The sequence below is a fragment of the Hippocampus zosterae genome, chromosome 16 (genome assembly GCF_025434085.1).
Source record: "Hippocampus zosterae strain Florida chromosome 16, ASM2543408v3, whole genome shotgun sequence".
Taxonomy (NCBI): Eukaryota; Metazoa; Chordata; class Actinopteri; order Syngnathiformes; family Syngnathidae; genus Hippocampus; species Hippocampus zosterae.
Genome location: NC_067466.1, coordinates 9,925,950 through 9,947,275, shown reverse-complemented (window position 1 = coordinate 9,947,275; position 21,326 = coordinate 9,925,950). Strand labels below are relative to the sequence as shown.

The 21,326-nt window shown below is 40.6% G+C and overlaps 2 protein-coding genes across 5 annotated transcripts in view; one reads left to right on the top strand and one right to left on the bottom strand.

The window, feature by feature from the left end:
• Positions 1-363: 363 nt before the first annotated feature.
• LOC127587889 (protein phosphatase 1D-like) lies at positions 364-8,690 on the bottom strand. Of its 2 annotated transcripts, XM_052046361.1 has the most exons (7): positions 8,007-8,690; positions 6,682-6,910; positions 5,945-6,069; positions 5,675-5,856; positions 4,786-5,013; positions 4,384-4,471; positions 3,340-3,483 (listed from the first exon to the last, which is right to left on the bottom strand). In XM_052046361.1, the coding sequence occupies exons 1-6, from the start codon at positions 8,521-8,523 to the stop codon at positions 4,388-4,390; spliced, it is 1,365 nt and encodes a 454-aa protein (XP_051902321.1). In that variant the 5' UTR covers positions 8,524-8,690; the 3' UTR covers positions 3,340-3,483; positions 4,384-4,387. The 2 variants fall into 2 exon arrangements, with proteins under 2 accessions (XP_051902320.1, XP_051902321.1); XM_052046360.1 differs by lacking the exon at positions 4,384-4,471 and having other exon boundaries at positions 364-3,483.
• A 3,626-nt stretch (positions 8,691-12,316) lies between these two features.
• LOC127588632 (roundabout homolog 1-like) overlaps positions 12,317-21,326 on the top strand; it is a 78,901-nt gene continuing 69,891 nt past the window's right edge. Inside the window, exons 1-4 of one of the 3 annotated variants that reach the window (XM_052047428.1) lie at positions 12,317-12,424; positions 12,545-12,666; positions 17,349-17,473; positions 18,244-18,330. In XM_052047428.1, the coding sequence (XP_051903388.1) occupies positions 17,386-17,473; positions 18,244-18,330 (175 nt within the window). In that variant the 5' untranslated portion in view covers positions 12,317-12,424; positions 12,545-12,666; positions 17,349-17,385. Of the gene's footprint in view, positions 12,425-12,448; positions 12,667-17,240; positions 17,277-17,348; positions 17,474-18,243; positions 18,331-21,326 lie in introns of those variants that run through there. The other 2 variants (XM_052047427.1, XM_052047429.1) reach the window with 2 other exon arrangements.

Sequence of the window (21,326 nt, the reverse complement as noted above, 5' to 3'; positions counted from 1 at the left end):
GGAATTAAAATAAATAAATACATAAAAAAATGAGACGAACTTCACCTTTGTTTAGGCCGGGCTTGGCTACCGGTGAGAGCAGTCTTGAGCGACTACAAAATTCCATTAAAGTGGCTAATTTGTTTTAAGGTGATCTCCCACCCCCGTAATTTCAAAATTAAGTGAGAAGAAGTGCACCATTTACGCGTTAACTTTGGGTTGAGTGTAATGCTTGAACGTATAACTCCGCCCTTACCATACTGCATACACATATGTGGACAAGCCACTTTACTGAACTCATACTCGGAACAATAAAAATGAAAAAAGATAGCATTTAGTGTAGTATAAGGTTCCACTCATACACGCAAGAAAGGTGACAGCACATTTAAAACAGTGACGTCGAGATGGGACCCTTTTAATCAATTGACACTACTGCCACCTACTGGTACAAAACATCATTGCAAGTGCCCAGCGGGATATGAATATATCTGTTTAGCGCTACATCAAATGCACGAAAGCTACAACTGTAAAATGGAAACTTTATTACAACACAGATAGTATATATCCAGTCACCTTTGAAGAATGTACCTCATACAGTTTGTCCTGAGAAGTGGCGGTGATATAAAACCAAAATGTTGCAATAGTCAAAACACAGCACGTCCATTAACATCCATTAGTTATGGAAACTTCATAACACAGAATAGATCTGAGCATGCCAGACGTCTGGAAACCAGATTACTTTGCATAATAATGTACTGTACAAACTCCTATTGCATAATGATGTACTGTACAAAATAAACAAATTGCCCGCAACTGTGGTGAGGACTCCACGTTACAAGCTTTTGTCGTATGAGCTTGGTGCGGAAAACTGAAGGCTCACGATAAATAATATTAAGGTTAACCACAGGTCAAAGTATCTGGGAAATTCTTAAATACACGGATCCCTCATATGAAAAGCACCAACTTCTTTGTGCTAAGGCAACAATTCTTGTAACAAAAAAGGCAAAGGAATCAACTGCAACAGTAACTCAGCTGCCACATCAAGTTCGACACGATGGGTACTCATTCCGACCGAGTACCATAGAGGGGTGGATTAATATGCAAATAGTTTTGCAAATCTCCTCCAAATGTACAGAAGAGGTCATTGAAAATCATGAGCGCATAGTGAATCATTTAAATAGCTTATATGCACCTATCAAAAAAAAAAAAAGAAAACTGGGGACGATGGCAAGACACTGGTGTAAAGCACAAGCACGTGATGACAAATTCTGCAGGATTTCTTTTGAAAGGTAATGGATTTGGTCGGAAACTGGCCTTTTTGAGGCACGACCCCACACGCTTCCCACAATAAAATTGGGGAAAGGTGTGGGATATGAATAAATATGGTGTTTCCAGTACTTATTGTTGGTTATAGTCTAAACCATGGGTGCCCATTACGTCGATCCTGATCGACCGGTAGATCTAGGACTCGTCCCAATTAGATCCGAAAAGTGTAGAGGAGAAAAAAAACAAACAAACATTTGTGTGTCTTTGTACATGTTAGCAATATATTTTTGTGTGAATGTACACTGCACCCTAATAATCCTGTCAGTCTCATTTCCCCCCAAAAATATTTTTAAAATAAAAAATAAAAAAGTAGGTAAATCTTTAACCGACGAGGGCGCGTGACCGACGGTCCAAAAAGTTTGGGCACCCCTGGTCTAAACCACAGCCACTGAACACATGACAATGCTCGACTTTTTCTGGTTGTCTTCCAAATTCTCATTCGATTGTGTTCGGGACACGGATGGTATTGATGACAACGTGTACACTTGTTTTGTCACTTAGTTCGCCAGGAATGACCTGCAAATGGACTTGCTATTTAAATGCTGAGGAATATTCATTAGTTTCTAGTCAAACCATCAGAAATTCACTAAAAGGCCTTGTGAGGAAGCGCTACTGAACAGAGTCCTGGTGCATACAGATGCACTAACGATTGTGAGAGCAACCTCCTCAAAGACCCCAGAAGTCGCGGTGGCTCATTTGTTATAACAGCTTTCATTTGCCAGAGCAGTTTATTTTAATGAATTATTTTTTTCTGGTTTGTTTCCTTTTTTTAAACGATCATTAGCCTTCATAGCATTTTAAAATGTCTTGTACATCTTGGGATATTATTGGCGGTTGTACCAACGTCTTCTTGGCCATCTTCCCTTCATTGTGCAGGAAATTAGAATTCTGCTATTAGGACCAACGCTGTTATTTGGAGTACATTCGCAAATGAAAAAACGTGAAGTTAGCAACACTTTAGACACAAACATGATTTTCGAAATAAAAGCACAACATAGTTTAAATTTTATTTTGATTTCATACCCACTTGGAGGGCCGGTCAGGGACTTTCGGCTGGCTGAATGTGTGACACGCTTTGGGACTCCTGATCAGTAATAATAATTTCATTGTTAACGAGTCACTATTTTCATGTCAGTCGAATTGGACCGTTTTCTCTTTTGAGCTGCAACCACGAGCGTTTCCACATTATTTAAGTCTGTGTCATTGAAAGTGGATTCGCACAACCAGTTACTGTGTAAAAAAGACACTGGTTCCGATTCAAATGGGAAGTCAGTCCCATAATTCATGCAAAGCCTCGTGGGGTGAAGGAATAGCTATATGGGACTGAGGGGGGAATACTGTATAATAAAACAGAATAAAACATCAACAGCATTATGTCTGGGTGCTGCTGACGGCTGGTCTGAATTTTGGGAGCATTTGAGAAAGACTGATAAAAATCCAAACAATCCTAAAATAGACTTTCATTTCCAAAGACTAAAACTCCTTCTAAAGGAACTGGTGACATTTTTACCCACTAAAATATTCTTTCAATATATACTATTGTCATTATATTCATGTGTAAGTATGAAAATAGACAGCCTACATTGAACAAATCTACAATTTCTGGCAACACTAAAATTTAAAGATGGGGCAGGGAGTCTAAGCCAAAGGAGAAAAATGTAAAAACAAAGCACATTTAAAATTGCAACGTTCGCCATATATTTACAAATGAGTGACTTTATACAAATAAAGTCAAAATATCTCAAAAGAGGCTTGTGGTTATCCCACTCAGTACACACACAAGAAAGCCTTGTGCTGCTGCGGTCCAGCTGTGTTGTCGTTGTCTCGCTTGTGAATTTCACACGACCGTTCACTTTTGCTGCGAGGTGTCTTATGAGGCAAATTTTTGTCTGGGGATTTACCACGCTGATCATCTTCAGGGTCAATGTGTGGAGTGCGGTGAGACCTTTTTAACCGAGAAGCCGACTCAGAAGTCCGGTCCACGTGGATCGCCGAGTCTTGCATTTGGAACACATTCAGCGGCCCGTCTAAGGGGGACGGCGTGGTTCCCGCTGAGTCAACGTCAGGCAAGTCGTGGGCGGTGGTGGCACAGAAAGCCGCTTCATACACCCCAAATGCCTGCTCCAATGTCTTTGTACGTTGTTTAAGTGGAGACGAGGCATTCTCAGCCTCATGACGCTGAAAAGAAGCAGGAACAACAAAAATACGACAATTGAAAAAAACCCTGAGAATTCCATGATTTCAAATTGTTCAATTGTACCATACGAATAATTCAGCAATCTAAAATCAACGAGACAGACGGAAGCCGTAACTAATGAACATAATTAGAGAAGATACAGCAAATAAAAGTCAAACAACAACACGTCAAACCACAATTTGGATGTGATCAACTGGTTATATTGGCGAATTGTGCAAGCCTCACTTTCACATCGACAAATGTTTTTGGAAGTCTCACTAAGAAGTCAATGTTTCATTTTGCATCGGTTCCTTTGAGTACAGTAAAAGTGACTAGATCGTTCAAATTGTCCGCTTAAAAACTACTGAATAACAACATTGATTTTAATATTTATCAATAAATACAAAATAAATGAATGAATATATAAATTGAAGAAATACGAAGCTAGAAGTTAGAAGACCCTCCATTCTTCTGACTTTCTTGTGTCTCCGGCAGGGCAGAAAGAGCCAAGCTCGCAATCTCTGTTGAAGTTAATTCCCAATTGTTGGTGTTGAGACTAGATTGTGTTCTCATACCAAAGTCAGACCTTTATGAGCCATGCTTTCTGTACTTGGGGCACAGTCTTGATGTAGCAGAAAGAGGCTTTCTCAGAAACACAAATTCAGAAGCACTGAAGTGTTCGAAAATTGTCTCGGTAAAATAAGGGGGAATTTTGGAATTCGGGATTAAGTTTTACAACGGATAAACTGTTCTGTAACATGACTGAAGGACATTTTTTTCAGTTTTTAATTTGAGATGTAAACCAGCTATAAGGACGATTTTTGTATTTAGTTTTAAAAAAAGAATCTAATTAGCGAACAGCTTTTCTAGCTGATCATTTGACACAGTTTATGAGCAGTCACCTGACTACCACTCCAGGCATGTCCATCCCTCATGTTCTTCTCCATATATCTCATCTTCTTCATTAAACATGCCATCCTCACGCTCCGCCTGTTGGCCCCGAAAACAAAGAATGATATGATGAACCACTGGTCCACTTGTCAAGTGTTCTTTGAACTTGTCTCTATCACCTTAAACATTTTAACAGTTGAGCATACCAATATCTTTTTTTGGAAATAAACTACACTGGGAATAGTGGAGAGTAAACAAAATATGCAGATGATCTTCATGTTCTTGAGACAGATCCGGTCAGTGACCTTTCTCTGAATTTGAAAATCAAGTTATTATATTTCATGGTCTCAGTGGTTCATCCTTAACACAAAACGCAGGGTCAAGGCAGGAGGAACTCAAGTTGCGAAACTGACCTTCGGAACCTCATATACGTTGTAAGGGGTTCCCGGGAAGGGAATGTGGTCAATTCCCTGAGCCATGTCGACCATAATCTCATCTCGATGCATCGGGATAGTGGGCCCGTTGCGCTCCTGCAGTGCCAGCACAATGACTGTTGTGTTGTCAGCGCGAAGCATGCGCTCTTTCCAAAACAGTAGTGCGGTGCAACCCAGCCGGCAGGCACAAGACATTCCTTTTGGCCCCTGAGTAGCAAAAGGGGGAGTGCAATATGACGTGTAATTACAGTCAAAATAAATAAGTAAAAAAAAAAAAAAAAAAAGTAACGTATTTTCCGGAGTATAAGTTGCATTCTTTTCACATTAAACTGCAAGAGGGTGCTTTCGGCCTGTGTTAATACTTTCCACGTTGGCGGTAACTGAGAAAAACAACCGACAATGACTGATGTCAGCGTCGTAGAAGAGGAAGCGCTGCATCTTTTACCTCCGGAGTTGTTCAAAAGTGACACAGAGCATGAAGATTTCATTGGATTTCGTGATTTGGAGTGACGCTGAGGGTTTGGTAAATTTGTTAACATGTTCTTTGTGCTCTCGTTGTCTAAATAACTTCATATGTTATGTGAACATCCCAAGCACATTCACAGTTCGTTGTTTAAGCGTCATGTAACGTTAGCATATCGTACACTTATTCAGCCTGTTCTCCAGTTTTATTTTCATTTTAAATTGCCTTTCAAGAGGACATGTATGTTTTTGGTGTTGACTTATGTTTTTTCCTTCTTAATTATATGCATTTTTCGGATGGTGTGATTTATAATCCGGAGTGACGTATAATCCGAAAAATACGGTAATTCGAGAAACCGGCAAATGTAATGTTGTGTCTTTGGGCATCTGTTCGTGTGTTACGCACCACCATTTTGTCATGGCTATAACACATATTGACGGCATTCTTCGGAGGCATCATGTTCCATAGACCATCACTGCCAAGGATCACGTAGCGATGTCGTTTGGGGTCAAGGGTCATCACTGTGGTATCGGGCTCTGGCGAGACGACAAACTCTCCACTGTAGAAATCGTAGCTCCATAAATCACCTTTCGATAGAGAATAAAATGTGTCATTAGCATCGTGGGCTGCCAAACTCCAGTCGTGTTTATGCCGTATATTTTCGGGTGTCTTTACCAAGTGAGCGCGCCACTGCCAAGAAGGGGATCTGGTCGATGACTGTGCTCCTCCTCACCGGACCGTTGTGCGTAAGTCGGGGTCTTTTCCACACTACGCGGTTAACCCCAGATTTCTTCATTACACTGTAATAAAGTAAATAACAGGAATATATATGGATGACACAATGACTGACACACATTCATGTTCATTCCATAGTTACACTCAGTGAACTTACTAAGCCAACATACTAGTCCTTGAATGTTTAAACGACTTTTCGTGATTATTACAATATGAATTGATTTACAGTTTTAATCATTTTACGTGAGGAGCCTTTACTTTATTCGAAATGGTGACATGGAAAGTCAAGCAGGAATTTAAACTAAACCATTTCCCCAATCGTTAACTATTGTCAATCATCGTTTCAAGCGGGAGTGAGGGGGGTGAGTTTGGCAGGGACTCCCCCCCCCCCCCACCCCTCACACACGTTTGGTGGTACCCCTGTCACCGGGTACCATGGTTTCCCAAATTCGAAAGACACGCATGGCAGATTAAGTGAAATTTGCTTTTCTATTTACAGCATGCCGTGTCATTGACTGGTGACCAGTCCAAAACAGAAAACCTAGCACGAAAAATAACCATTGTCACTCGCTAAACCAGAATGCTTCTTCTGAATTAAACTAGTGCAACAGCAAACTGGATTTGTGAGATTCCAGAAAGAATCGGATTTTGCGTTTTTTTGCCGCCTCCTTACTCACCTCCCACCCAGTCGCTCGATCCTTTCCTTCTCTTTAGGAAGTTCAGGTTTATGATCTTGCGTGACTTCAAGTGCTTGAAGTGTGATATCCGATTCGTTTTCTTTCACTCCAACCACTACTGCTGAATCTCCCACATGAGCTACATACATGTGAACTCCACGGATCACAATCACACTTGCTGTAGTTCCTGATGTACTGGGGAGCCCTGTAATTGTTTTGGGCCACTCCGCTGCAAAAAACAAAACAAAACAATGCAGATGCTGCTGAATATGGATTTGAGAAATTATTTATTCTTATAGTCAGACATTTTCTTTGCAATGTGTTTTATGTGTCCCCGCTAATGTAAACACGGCATTCTGATGAATATTTTGTTTGGAGAAATAAGCACAGGAATCCATTTTGCACCTATCTTCCAATAAAAATACAGAAAAAAATCTGATCATAATCAATCCTCATTTGTCGGTTTTTGATGAAATGTCTGTTTAAAATAACAAAACAAAACAACAACTTTACTTCAATCTATTGAGGCCCACTGGTGTAAAATATCTTAACACACTCCCACTAGGAAGACTACATGCTATGTTCATGCTCAACACTAATCTGAGTGAGGTTACTGCCCATTTGGTTTCTTCCAGATGGTATTTCAAGCTTACGGTACTCGAAAGGGGTCACCACTAATACGAATGTTGTTTCATCTCCTTTTGCAGTAACTAAACCCCCATGCACTCCATTTACTGCAAGCCATGGTTGTAAAACAAGGCCAGCTGTCTTGTTTTTCAGTATTTGTTGACTTCTGCACATTTAACCAAGAAATATCCATTTGTCATCGATTGACTGTCCTTAACTTTTAGAATGGGCATAGTGGTTTGTATTTTGTACCTTCTGGGGTTCAACAACTACATTTGTTTTGACAGTGATAAATCACAAGTCAGATAAATCTGTCTCCCTCCTCCAACACACCCACTTCATATGATCAGCTCAACGGTAAGCTTTGCAGAAGCCAGACAACGATGGTGAATCAGCTGATGTGTTAGAGGAGCCAGTCATATAAGACAGGCCGGACAAGGGCTTTCGAGAACCGGACTTGGACACACCTATTCTATTAAATATAAAAAGTGAATAATTCTGCCACAGAACCGCTTTTGACATTGGGTTTCAAGAGGAAGTCTCTCGCTCTTGCTCAGTGTGTGGACTTTGCCTAGCCATTAAAACACATCTAAGGTATAGTATAGGCTCGGCGGCGCGTCAGTGTTTTCTCAACTGGGTGGGACACACGGTGTTGTTTAAAGCGGGACCGCAATTCCAAAATATAAGGAACGCCTTACGTAGTTGTTTCCACATTGCATGGTGGCAGGCGATGAATCCTTTCCGGAGAGCAGCACATACTTCCGAGTGATCCTTGGACCAAAAGCCCCTCTGTCTCTTTAATAAATCCCACAAATGTTCCCTGGCGAAATGGGCTGCTTCCCGGCCCCCGTGACCGTCAAACACGGCGAAAAACGCCACGGACCTCCGAGTGTCCACAAGGCGCTCCTCGACTTTTTCGTCGGATAGCGGCGCGCCGTGGTCGCCGGTCTCCTCGCTGGCCAGGCTCTCAACCCACATAGCAGAAACCGGGCCAGGCTCGGTCGGCACATTATGTGCTTGTAGCTCGCTTTCAGGGCGTTTCGGCGAGTCGCTATCGGCGTTGTCCTGTCCCCCGTGTCTGTGTGACTTTGTGTAGTCTTCGCTAGCCGCCGACGTCGGCTCATACTCGATTCTTATCTCGACAACATCCTCCATGTATTTCCTCCCTCCTTGCTCGGAAAACGCACTCATACGAAATATTATTGCATCGTCCATGATTGCAAACACCAAATGCTGCCTAACGAGACAACAAAAGGCCGCACGGAGTGCCTAACTGTAGCTCACGAGCTAAATTTTTGAACCGATTTTGCCGCGATTGTACTGCCGAAGGCTTCCTTCCTTTTTTGTTTATCCTCTTTCTCACGTCCGCGTCACGCTGTGCGTCATGATGTCACGACGCCGTCCCCACAAGTAAATTGCACGACTTGCGTTGTCTGCCCTGGAAATCTAATTTTCCATAATCCATTCATCCATTATCTGAATTTTATTTTCGCCAGGGTTGTGAATAATACTAAAATAAAAGACTGCCAGCAACACACATTTGTTATCTATTCATGCCACGCCCGCAGACAAGAAAGAAAATGCACGACATGCGCCGTATGCTGTACCGGAAAAAGGAAAACAAAGTCCTGTACATTTTAAGTAAATATTTTTTTTTCGCCAAAACTAGTCGAAGTGTTTACCACAGTTATAGAGTTGTCATACACGTTTACAATAGATATACACATTTTACGCTTAGTACAACTAAAGAAAATTGAGAAATACATTTATACAATAATACCCGACATACTAAATGATGTTGATTAAACCCGAATTAATGCTTAGGTATCGTGCGACGCATTACTTAAATCGGGTACATTACTTAGTAATGCTGCAGTTGTGCCATGTGGAGGCAGTATTAATCCAGACAAATAAATGATTTTTTGCAGCAAATATAACACACTTCAAACGGTCATATTCATCGAACAAAAGGTAACAGGTACGTGCGTATTCATCAATAAAATATACAGTACAGTATATTCTGCAGAACACATGCATTCTTATTCTTTTATTCCACGATCATATATGTCATGCAAGGGCTCATACAAATGTGTTTAAGAAAGAAAACCAAAGTGAAAGTAAGCAAAGGAAGGGGAGTGAGTACATGCTTAATAAACATAATATTTTAATACTTTGTTCATCCTCGAGGTACCGAAAGCCCGATCTTGACTTTTGCCTTGAAAACTCAATTGCTCTCTTTGGTTCTTCCTACCCTCATTAATACTCCGGGCCTCTGAGGTCCTGTCTGCACATAGGCCGCTATTACAGATGAAGAGGCAAAGTGATTTCCATGTAAATGGTGTCAGAATGCCATTTTCAAGTGAGGCAGCGGAGAGAATGAATTCCTGAAGACGAGACGCATTACAAAGAGGCAATGACACCTGAATTGCATTCTTACAGATTCCCCATGAAGCTCTTGTATAATGGCCTATCCATAAAAATAGCTTTGTTTGGCTTCTTGTGTAGATGCAGAAGTGTCAGTCAACACAACCAAAGCAGAGGAAATGGAAATAGGGATTTGAATATTACCATATAAATCTGGAAGCAAATCAAAGCTAAACTATGAGAGGAGGATCACGCATCTGCATGGCGAAAAACTTCCAGCCGCCTTCATGAAGGCAACGAGAAATAATTAATTGGTAGTACCAGGTGTACTGCAGACAAGCAAACAAATTACATTTGTTTCCCAGTTTCGGCTATTTGTCAAAGTGACGGGCTTCTCAAACAGCTAATCAATCAAATAAACAGACAAAAAAAACCCAAAGATGCAAACCACAAGAAATGTAGATTAAACAGAGGGTAACACAGAAAAGTACTGTAACACAGTGTTACTGTGCATTTTCTAATAACACGTACGCCATTTTCTACGTTTGGCAATACCTGTAGTAGGGTGAGAGAATCTGGGCCTGTTTAATTGAACACAAAGCCGATATACCTGCATGAGTCATGACTTCTGCTCTTGTATGAATGACAACAGGTGGATGCACAGGTTTGATGTACTTTCTGCCATCTTATGGAAAACAAAGATACTTGTTCTGCCTCTCACTATACATCGCTGGCATAGATAGATGAACAACTAAATATATGTACTGTAGTTAAATAATATACATTTTCAGACAAATGAAGTGAAATAGGTTAATTGCTTGAGCATCGCTGATGATCTCATATCTTGGATCAACATGTACCCCCGTTTAGGAGTCATCATCATAGCGAGCAAGGTAAATTGTGCTTGTCTAATTTTCTCAGGGCATTGAATCGATCACAAATGGACTGTTGTGGTTGTATTAGACGACATTTAGCCTCAGGTAGAGGGAGTTAGAGAAATCATGGGGCAACAGAGAAGATGTGGACGAAGACACACAAATAAACAAACAACCTTAAGTTGGTGTGTACAACTCAACAACAGCATTCATGCTCCAAGTTGAAGGCACACCCCAGTTACCAATTATATCATTCATTTGGAATGCAAAATGACAGTGTTTAAGATGCCTTGCATACTTCCATCAACCTGAGTTTTTGGAAGGGAACTCCTTCATTTATTTTCCAGTCAGTTGTAAAATGTAAAAGGTAATGCCAGCCTAATTAAAGTCTTGTTGTTATGAACTGACACAGCCTGCTCACGTGAGAACCACGGCAATCTGGTTACGATCGATTCAATACCCTGCAAAAGCAATGATCTGGATGAGGCATATTTGTATAGTAACAGACAGCCTATGGAAAGATTGTGCTTGTTTTTTTTGTTTGTTTTTTTACTGTCCTGTGATGAAACTGCAATGCTCATGCTGTTCAGAGACAAGCAAGCAAGAAAAGCTTGTTTCCTCAGGAGATGATTATCTGTCCAATAGCACACTCTCAAGCCCACTCCAGCAAGAATGATTGATAGCCATGCTATTGACTTCGGGTTAATTCAAAACTGTACTGCTGAGTGAGGGGAAGGAATCTAAGGAGATATCTGTTCATAGCCCTACTTTACTGTTACACTTTTTATCTATCAGTCCTTTCTTGAAACATCGTCACCACTTTGCGTGTGAAACTGAAGAATAATATAAAAATGAGCACCTGAGTGGGCGCGTGTTAAATATTATTATTTTCTTGTTTTATGGGAATCTATTTGCCTCTTAAATGCTCGAATGGTTCTCAACCTTCTATTCAATAAAAAAAGGTTGCCTTAAATCATCTTTACAGTCAGACAGCGCGCTCCTTATTTCAGCCCATTACGTGTGTTTGCGTGTGCATGGGTGTGTGTGTGTGTGTGTTTGTGTGTGTATAAGGTTAGATCGAACTGCATTTTCAGATCAATTCTTCTCTTTTGTTGCACACATCATTACCCAGCAGAGGATGCATTTATCATTTTTTTTGTGGCCACATTTTCTTCAATAAAATCAAGAAGATAAGAAAATACCCAAATCAATTATCAAGTGATTCAATCAATTTGATACAATGGGAGGGGCAGCATGCACAATCAACAAGGTAGAAAGCTCACTATATCATAGAGATGGCAAAAGCAAACTTGGGGAAATATGATTCTTATCATTTGTGGTCAAACCAACATGTCTGTAGCTCAGGAAATCAATAAAAGTGCTGGCTTTTTATCTATTGTCTCTCTATAGTGTAACCTCGGTGTGTGTGTTTGTTTGAGGGCAAATGGTTATAAACAAGTAAGAAAGAAATTAATTCAGTTTCATTTGGTGAAAGAGACAGAGGCAAGCTTGTTTTGCTGCAGGACACAGGAGGATACATTTCTGCAGTCTGTGCAGTGGTGGCTTTCCATATTAAGACAGTGGCTGCGGGAAACCAGAAAAAAAGCCCACATACAAGATCTTTATCCAAGGATAAATACCAATATGCTCCATAGTTATTGATAAGCCTGTGTTTAAACAAAAATGAGAAAATAAGGATATGAGAAATGCTAGCTGGTTTCTTTATGATTTTTTTTTAAACATTACATTCCATTCAAAAGTGTTCAACCCGCAACAGAAGCTACCATGTTTCTATAGTGCAACAGAATGTGCAAGCTGCTCTGCAATTGTGCAGCCTTAGGACCCTGAGGAAAAAGTGGACCGAGGTTGCTGCAGAGGTAGGTTTGCAATTTGTATGCACCCCATCTGATCGCGCCTCTTGGATCACAGATGGATTATTAAGGATTTTCTTTCAGTATGGGCAGCTCATTTTGATTTCGTTGCTCTTCTTCTTGCAGGTCCACATTGCACCTTCTTTTTCTCCTTCAACTCTCATTGTTAAATGCCTGAAAGAAGCTCATCGACAGATTTGGTTGTACTAATAAATGGAGCTGTAATCTTGGAGGAATCACCTGGGAGGGTAAGTTGTGAAGTTGCAAGTATTGTTTGGTGTCTATATGGAGTTGGCTCTTTTAGGAATATGGACAGTCTCAGCCTGTAAATTCAGATTCATTTGATATGTTTTGATGCACAAAGTTACAAAGCATTTCAAATAAACTGCATGCCTCCAAAATAATATGTGATATCATGTTTAAATATGCGTGGACTATTTTTCGATATATTTGTGGAAGAAATTTCAAGTTTGATTTATTTGCGCAGAATTAGGGAATCATTCAAAGCACGGGTGCCAATTAAAGGTTAAAAAAATAGCCAATTTGTTTTGAAACTTTGAATGGTCTAATGCTTTCTAAAAAAATAACTTGACATTTCCTCAAACTGCCTGTGTCTCTAGCTCTTAGGGTTGTAACTCAGTAGTTTTCTTCGACTTCTGATATCGGAAATCCTTGTGATCTTGAAAACCCAAAAGGGATTAGGTTTTTGGATGTGTTGGAAGTGCATTCAAACTAACACAGACACATTCATTCTACAGCTCCCACCAAACACACACCCAGGCACACACTTGCACATGGTCAACGCAACTCTTGACTCAGAAACCCTCAACTGTAAAAGTCTTCAATCAATTTTTACATGCATGGCAATTACAGATAGTCTATGCTAAAAGTATAGGATGATATTATCACTCAACTTCCTCTCTACTTGCTTTAAGTATCCAGTCCCCAAAGCTTTAAATGAATCTCACAGCATATAAGCTATATTTGTACGATCCGTGGCACGGTGGATGACTGGTTAACATGTCCGCCTCACAGTGCAGAGTTTCAGGGTTTGAATCAGGCTCATGAGTGGAGTTTTTATGTTCTCCGCGCACCTGTGTGGGTTTTCCGCGGGTGCTGCGGTTTCCTCCCACATTCCAAAAACATGCATGTTAGGATAATTGAACAGTCTGAATTGCCCCTCGGTGTGATTGTGAGTGCAAATGGTTGTTTGTCTATGTGTGCCCTGCGATTTGCTGCCAACCAGTTCAGGGTGTACCACACCTATTGCCAGAAGACTGCTGGGATAGGCGACCCTCGTGAGGATAAGCGGATTTGAAAATGGATAGATGGATGGATGTACTAGGATCTGCTGCTGACATATTGGGTCATTCATCTTCTGGGACCAAAGGTCATTGGCCCTTGTGGCTGTTTCATCAGATCATCGCTTGCCACTCAGGCTGGATCCCCTCCTCCACAATGGCTACTCAGCTGACTGTGACTTGTCACTATGAGCATTAAGAAAGCTCCAGATGTAGCCTATCATACTTTGAACACCGTTTGTCTTGTTCTGATGCTTCCCCAATACGTGGAATAGCAGTGATGAAAACATGTATCCGTCACCACCATTCATTCCTCCTCTACTAAATACAAAGCGATACAAAAGGTACCATGGGTTGATAGTGAGTGCTAACAGGAGCGTTTAAAATATTTTTTTTTTCCAGATACTTGATTGCCCCCCCCCCCCCCCCAAAAAAAAAAGTGTTACCAGTTGTACGGACAAACATCATGCATTCCATCACCTAAGACATCAGCATCTTGTAAAAAGTGCCATTTAAAAATTATTAGTGAAAATTAACATTGAACTTAAAGGTTTTGGATGTTCCATGCATTTATTGTTTTTTTTTAACATAAAAATGACTGAAATTAATAAACCATAATCTTACTTAACATCAGAATCTTAATTGTTGTGAACAATTACCAAAATTTTGGGATATGCTTCATCAGTTCTTGATACAAGACACCTACATCACCTGAATGCTTTTCTGGGTATGAGGTGTCCAGTCTTTGGCATGTAGCAGTCGTTGTATCATGTTGTGAAGAATCCTGATTTCTTCAAACAGAACCAATACATATGGAATGACAATATTTTTAATTTGTCACTCTGGTTCCTCCCATCCAATTTTGCTCTCGTCCTTTCTGGACATAGATGTACTTTTCAAAATGACCAGCAGGGGTGACCACAGGTTTTGAGGGTCTCCCTCACATGTTTGACCTGTGAGCTGGTTGGCATATTATCAGCTTTGACGATAACCAACACAGTCCAGTTAGAATAGATTCCTGAAAATTATATCTGACATGTACCGGTAAGTGGACTGTATTGAAGGACATAAACGGGTGTGCAACCAATATTTTCAGTTGTTTATTTTTACTTCTCCTCTTGACAAGATTAACTCAATCGAGTTGTACAGGTTATGGGTCACATTAATGTTGGAAAGAGTTTCAAAATTATAACAATATGTGGGTTTCTTTTCTTTTTTTTTACATCACGAAAACATTACAATTGAACAGTGTGTAGACTTATTCATCCACTGTTATCGATAAAAAAAAGTACGGTTTCCGTTTCATAATGTAGAGAAATGATATGTGTAATGTATGATGGAGTCCTGCGAATGTCATATATACGGTACTTTTAAAAACAGCCTTTATCATTTTGTACGGGCGATATTATCTGTGCATGTTTTTATCTGTACAAAAGCAAGTGGGGTGTGAGTCGAGATGGGCTTTGGGGTGTTGCACAGTTGGAGAGGAGGTTGGGGATGCACCTGAAAGCGGATTCTGGTCACGCTCTGGTGCTTGCTGGAGTATTGTGATCTGTCTGCGGTGTTACAAGGGAAACGCCTGCTCTTTCTTATTGACAATATGTTAGATGGTGAGCTGTGATTATTCCCCAGCATTCGGCGGGAGGAAGGAAATCAGCTTTCCCGTCACCTTTGATCAGAAGGCTCTGCCCTCGGTTCAATGCTCCAGAAGATGAGTCTAACAGATATTTTGTTATATCTTTCAGTGGAGAGCCTCTGAAGTGTGGCTCGGTGTGAATGAGCGATACTCGCTGGCCACTTCTTAGGTACACCTGCGTAAAATATGTAATAAGAGTCATGTGAGCTTTATATCTGAGATTTGCGAGGTACTGTGTGTTAATGTGTCCAATTGTTTGGTGGACATGAAGGAAAAAGGCTTGCAGCCACAATTAGCAAACACCAGAATGCATTGTGATTACATCTTTTTGTTTTGGGGGGGGTGCTAAAATGTTGTCCAAAAAATTACCATTGTCTTTAAAAGTGCATAGGTCGTGTGCAATCGTATTCTTTACTTTCATGCTTAAATTTGTGGCACCTGAGTACAGGAATATAACGCCAAATAAATGAATAATGACCGTTTGAGGCCATCACATGTATTGATCAGTTTAATTTGTTATTGAACTCGCTTCCTGTCTTCCACTCATTGAACCTATCACACCAACACATGGAGAGGTTAGTTTCCTTTTTCCACTCATAGTTTTCAGTCACAGGCCTATTTTCAAACTGCATTTTCAATTTCTTTGCAACAATTCTGGCCTACTCCTGTCTGTGTTGCAGATCAGATGCATGTTTTATTAACTAAATAGTGCAAAGATGTTCCGATCACATTCAATTTTCACTCGTCTCCAAAATGCAATATCCCTCGGTCAAATATCATATGCAGATTTTGGCAACAGTACTGCTAAATATTCATATCATTCATATTGAATATGGTATAGCCATTGGATATTATTCTCTCTGCCTCGAAGCGTCTTTATGAGATTCTTTTATTGATGTGTCGAGGAAGCCGATATGCTTTGCTGCTACATTTGTTGACAAGTTTCCACACAATCTCATTAACCGGATCCAGACTATAGCACATTTGCAAGAGGCACTTGCTTTTGATCTATGCAACACATTCACACCTAAACTAATAACATTGCCAACAGCTACTTTGTGTCATCGCTTCCATCTCCAAAAACAGTTATGGCCCTTACTCGTCAACGGGTGGAGACTTTTTTTTTTTTTTGCTCAAGCGTTTTGGCGTATTTGTAGTACTGGCTGTAGCTGTTCATTTTGCAGAACAATTAAAGTGGCACATGATGATGGTAGGCGGTGGGCGCCAAGACATCCCGGGAATCTGGCTGTCCATCAGACAGACGGGATGAGTTGCAAAGCTTTTTGGAGCGCAGATGGCTGATCAGAAGAACTGACTTATTATCTCTGCAGCCTCTATAGCTGTCCAGTTCTCTTCTCATTGATCTTATGTACATTTCAGGGTGCCTAGAAAATATAGTTTCAAGGGGGGGGGGGGGGGGGTATATATAAACCCTTTGGGAATATCTGGATTGCTGAATATTGGTCATAAAACATGATTAGGTCCTCAAAAAGTAACAACAATAGACAAGCTACTGAATTTACCATTTACTGAACACAACAATTAAACAGCATATTGCAGGATGGGGAAAAAAATTGTGAAAAAAAGGAATCGTTTGAGTTTATAATCAATTGGTTCATTATTGTAATGCATATGGCATTTCAATAAGACACCAAATGTACAGAGTATGGTTGAGTGAGCCGATTTATAATACACTTGGGTGGGGACAAGGAAAAGATACCGTAAGTAGCTGTGAAACTGTCTTAATTTGCATTTCTTCACTTCGCAAGAACGTGATCAGACTCAAAGAGAAAGAATCACAGTTTGACGACATGCTGGGCAGGATTTAGAAGAAAGCCCATCCCTCTTTCTCAAAGAGCATGGCTTTGCATGATGCACGGCTACAAGACGGCTGGTTTTAAGAGTTTACTTCATGTGACAAGTATGTCCAGACTGAAATGGGGGCCGCGACATGTATTTTGCTAATAATTTATTCAAATGTGTTTGGTTGCAGGTCCAGTAAGTCCCAATTAAAGGCACAGCCAGGAACCATGCTGGCTCTTCCCACCACATTCATTCTCATCAGCCTGCTTGGTGTCGAGCGAGTGGAGCGTGGCCATGCCGTGGATATTTTGTCAGGTTAGAAAATGTTTGAAACAGCAAGCACATGTGCTCACCAAAGTGATCATTCGACGTATTTGTTCACCTTTAAATTTGCTGACATTTAATCATCGAGTTCAAATAAAGTCTCTCTTCACATTTTCCTCTCAAAATAAAAGACTGAATTGAACTGAAAATCTAATTTTCTGTTGCATATGATTAAAATCATTTGATCATTTTTTGAGGAAAGCACAGGAAAACTGACATCAGTTTATAAAATTTTAATCATATGCAACCGAGGTACATGTTCCAATTAAGTCACTCCAAAGTGGCTGTTTTCCCCTCCTTTTTAATTGCTAAAAACAAGCGTTTCTGCAAATGACTTCAGCTCAGCATCAGCTACTTCCGCCTGCCTAAACATGCGCATTGAAATTCTATCCAGCACAAGAGTTGCATCAAACAATCTTTTCCAAAATCAGGATGTGAATTATTAATTTGGAAAGATACCTACAGAGAAGTATTTATTCAACGTTTGCTAAAGTCCACTAGACTACTCAGAAACATTTCTTGCATTACTTGATTGCACATACGTGCCAGTTAAATTACATCACTGATGAAAAGACCGAATTCAAATGCTGCCAGTTTTTGATTTCAGATGAGAAAGAGGAAACACACACACCATAAGCAGAACAGCGGTTTGTCCATGCAGCTATACTGCCCTCTTGTGGTGGAACAATTTAATCAAACCTCGTAAAATAAAATTGAGGATGACAAGGTGATTTATTTCCTGGTGTGTGCCTTACAAACAGATAAATACAGAAGAAACCGTGACGCAATCACCCAAAAACCCGAACTGGAACCTGCAGCGGACCAAGACAGCAGCTATGGGTACAAAGGTACATTATAGTACAAGCTCTTTTGTATTGCCTACGTTTGAGTGTGTACGTAACACAATTGCACATCATCCACATCAGATGCACTGTGTTGACAAGTTATCATCATATAATTGAATTTTCTTCTTTAAATCTGTCTTAATCCTCATGCTATGTCATTTAAGTGCCGTCTGAACAAATCAACACCGCCACCAACAACAACCCATTCTGGACGTTAAAGATTCACTTATTTTATATTAGATCAAAACAATTATGCAGAGGCAGAGTCCTACACCAGGTTGGGGTGATGAGGTTATTAGACTGCTGAAAGAAATAATGGCCCCCGGTTTCCAGGAGTGGGCTTTGTTTTCATGTGCTAACAGACAATAATACCACTTAATAAGAGTTCAGCAGCTGGACACATCCAGTGTTGTGTCGAAAGGCAACAAAGGCCCCCCATTGTGCCAAGAGAAAAGCATTTGCACATTAATGGTTCCCTCCACAAAACATGCCAGTTTTTAATAATATTCTACTGATTATGTGACCCTGGCAAAATACGTGTTGTAGTTGTAGAAATTCAAACTCAAAGAACAGAAAAATACACAAGTTGTCCAAGACATTATGAAGGCGTAATTGTTTTTTTTTTTTGCATGAAAACGGCAAGATGGCACAAAACTAATCATGTGTCAATGATGTCATGTCATCGTATTTACGGTGATCCCTCGCTTTATCGCGGCTTCAGTGCATTGTGGATTTTTTTTCAAACATGTTCATTTTTTTTCATATACATGGAGTACAGTACTGTATATGTTGCTCTATGTGACTCGCTGTTGTTTTGCAGCTCCTTGCGGACCGTTTGCGGACTTAAATTATGATTATTTTTTACCCGTATATGTTAATTGGTCGGTATTTCGCAGATTTTCGTTTATCGCGGGTGGTTTTGGTCCCCATTATCCGCGATAAACGAGGGATTACTGTACTACCATCCAGTTGGGCTGCTGTCACAAGAAGTCACATTTGCTTGCTTGCTATTATGTTGCCAGGTGTTGGAGTGATCCAACTGGTAAGCCAGTAGAAAGAGAAACCAAAGCATTACAAAAAAGTATTTTTTATTCATAAAGTTCACAAATAACTGTCCAGTGGGAGAATACAGATGGGCCAACATGGGCCTGATCCTACAGTTCTGAAGTCACCTCCAACCATCCATTTTCTGTACTGCTCGTCCTCATTGGTGTTCAAGGTGAGCTGGAGCTTATCCCATGTTGCTGTCTTAGTCAAGAGGTCGGACACATCGTGGGCCGGTCACCAACCAATCGCAGGGCACGTTTGAACAACCATACACAATCCCACTCACAGCTATAGATGACTTTAAGTGCTCCATCACCCTTACATGCACGTTTTCAGAAAGTGGTGTCCGTACCTGATGAAAACCCAGGAAAGCATGGCAGAACATGCAAACTCTCCACGAGCCGAACCAAGCTAGGATTTGAAACTGATACCTCTCAACTGTGAGACAGATGCGCTATTTCGTCATGCTGCTGGAAAGTAATGTGTAATATGAAAGAAAAAAAACAAGTGAAACAATGAAGCACTGTGAACAGACATGCTAGTATCACTTGAAAAAAAAAACAGCATAGAAACTGAAGCGTGCACTGGCTATTTTTCATGGTTGATGAAATTGCTTAGATCAAATTTTTTTTCTCCTCTCGAGATGAAAAACATTTTTCCCCCCCCTTCAAAAAAAATCAGAGTCTTTATGCCACAGCCAGAAAAAAATATGACGGCAAGACTGTGAGAACTTGAAAGGCTCTTCATTCTTTAAAGAGCGGAAAAATGCTCGCTACCATGCTGCTCATTTAGAGAGAGACAGAGAGAAAGAAGAGAAGCGGCTATTGCATCAGATTCCCCCCCTGCTGTGAATTGGGTGAGGAATGTGAAGGTTCTCTCTCATTTTCTTCAGCGCTTTTGTATAACCCTGAGCAACCGCAGTGATGTGCGGTGACAGATAGGCACAGATATAAATGAGGGAAGCAAACCGAAGAAGCCGACAAACTGTCGCAGATGAGACATGGGGAGGGCAGAAAAGGAGGGAAAAATAATAACAATAACAATTGAGAAACTATGTTGGCTCATGCTTTGGATTAATCATGAAGATCTGCATTCATGGGTGTCAGGTTGGTCCAAAATGACACTCAAGAATAACCAAAAGGAGGAGACAGGAGACTCGATTCTGGTACCAGGAGGGAACGAGGAGAAGCGTTCGGTTTCAGTTCTCCACACGTAACCCTAACGATCTCCCCCTTCACCTCCTCATTTATTGGGAAAAGCTACTACATAGGTGTGTCCAACCTAAAGGGTGGGGGCTGTTGAACACACACTGAACTTGTTTGACTATGTGTGTGTATGTGAGTGCAATTTACGTACATGTGTGCAAATAGACATAAACATCCCGTTGCAGCTGGTGTTGATGTCTCCATTCACGGTTCAGCCTTGCTTGCTGTTTAGTCTTAACAGTTATCTCTTCCCAGCCACGTCCTCGGAAAGGTGGTTGCGACCCTAACTTCTCACACAGTACAGCAAGCAAAAGTGAGCACATAATGAAGAACATATAATGATTATAGATGTGAGTAAATAATAAAGGATAAATCTTTATTGAAAGCATAAGCGTTCTTCATTGCAGGCAAAGCAAACTAATGATTGAAAGCATAAGCGTTCTTCTTTGCAAGCAAAATCAAACTATACTGACAGGCAGAAGCATTCTTCATTGCGAGCATAAAATGACGACACGAGAATCAACCGAATAATACGTGAATGTATGATTACTAAACAATAATAAATCCAACATTCCCCCCTGTTCATCCTACATTTGCACGTATCATCACACAGAACCTTCCCGACGGTCTTTATTCAGTGGAGTCAATGCCGCACACGCAAACATAGTTACACCCAGGGGCAGGGAGCAAAACGACTAAAAACCATCTATGACCCCCTGATGCCAAAGCGAAATCACGTCATCATCC

Coding starts and splice junctions, on each gene's coding strand:
- LOC127587889 (XM_052046360.1), bottom strand. CDS start 8,523: ATGGACGATGCAATAATATTTCGTATGAGTGCGTTTTCCGAGCAAGGA. Junction 5,857..5,944: donor GGCAGTGGCGCGCTCACTTG/GTAAAGACACCC, acceptor CTCTATCGAAAG/GTGATTTATGGAGCTACGAT. Junction 3,484..4,785: donor ACGTATATGAGGTTCCGAAG/GTCAGTTTCGCA, acceptor GCTTCTTTTCAG/CGTCATGAGGCTGAGAATGC.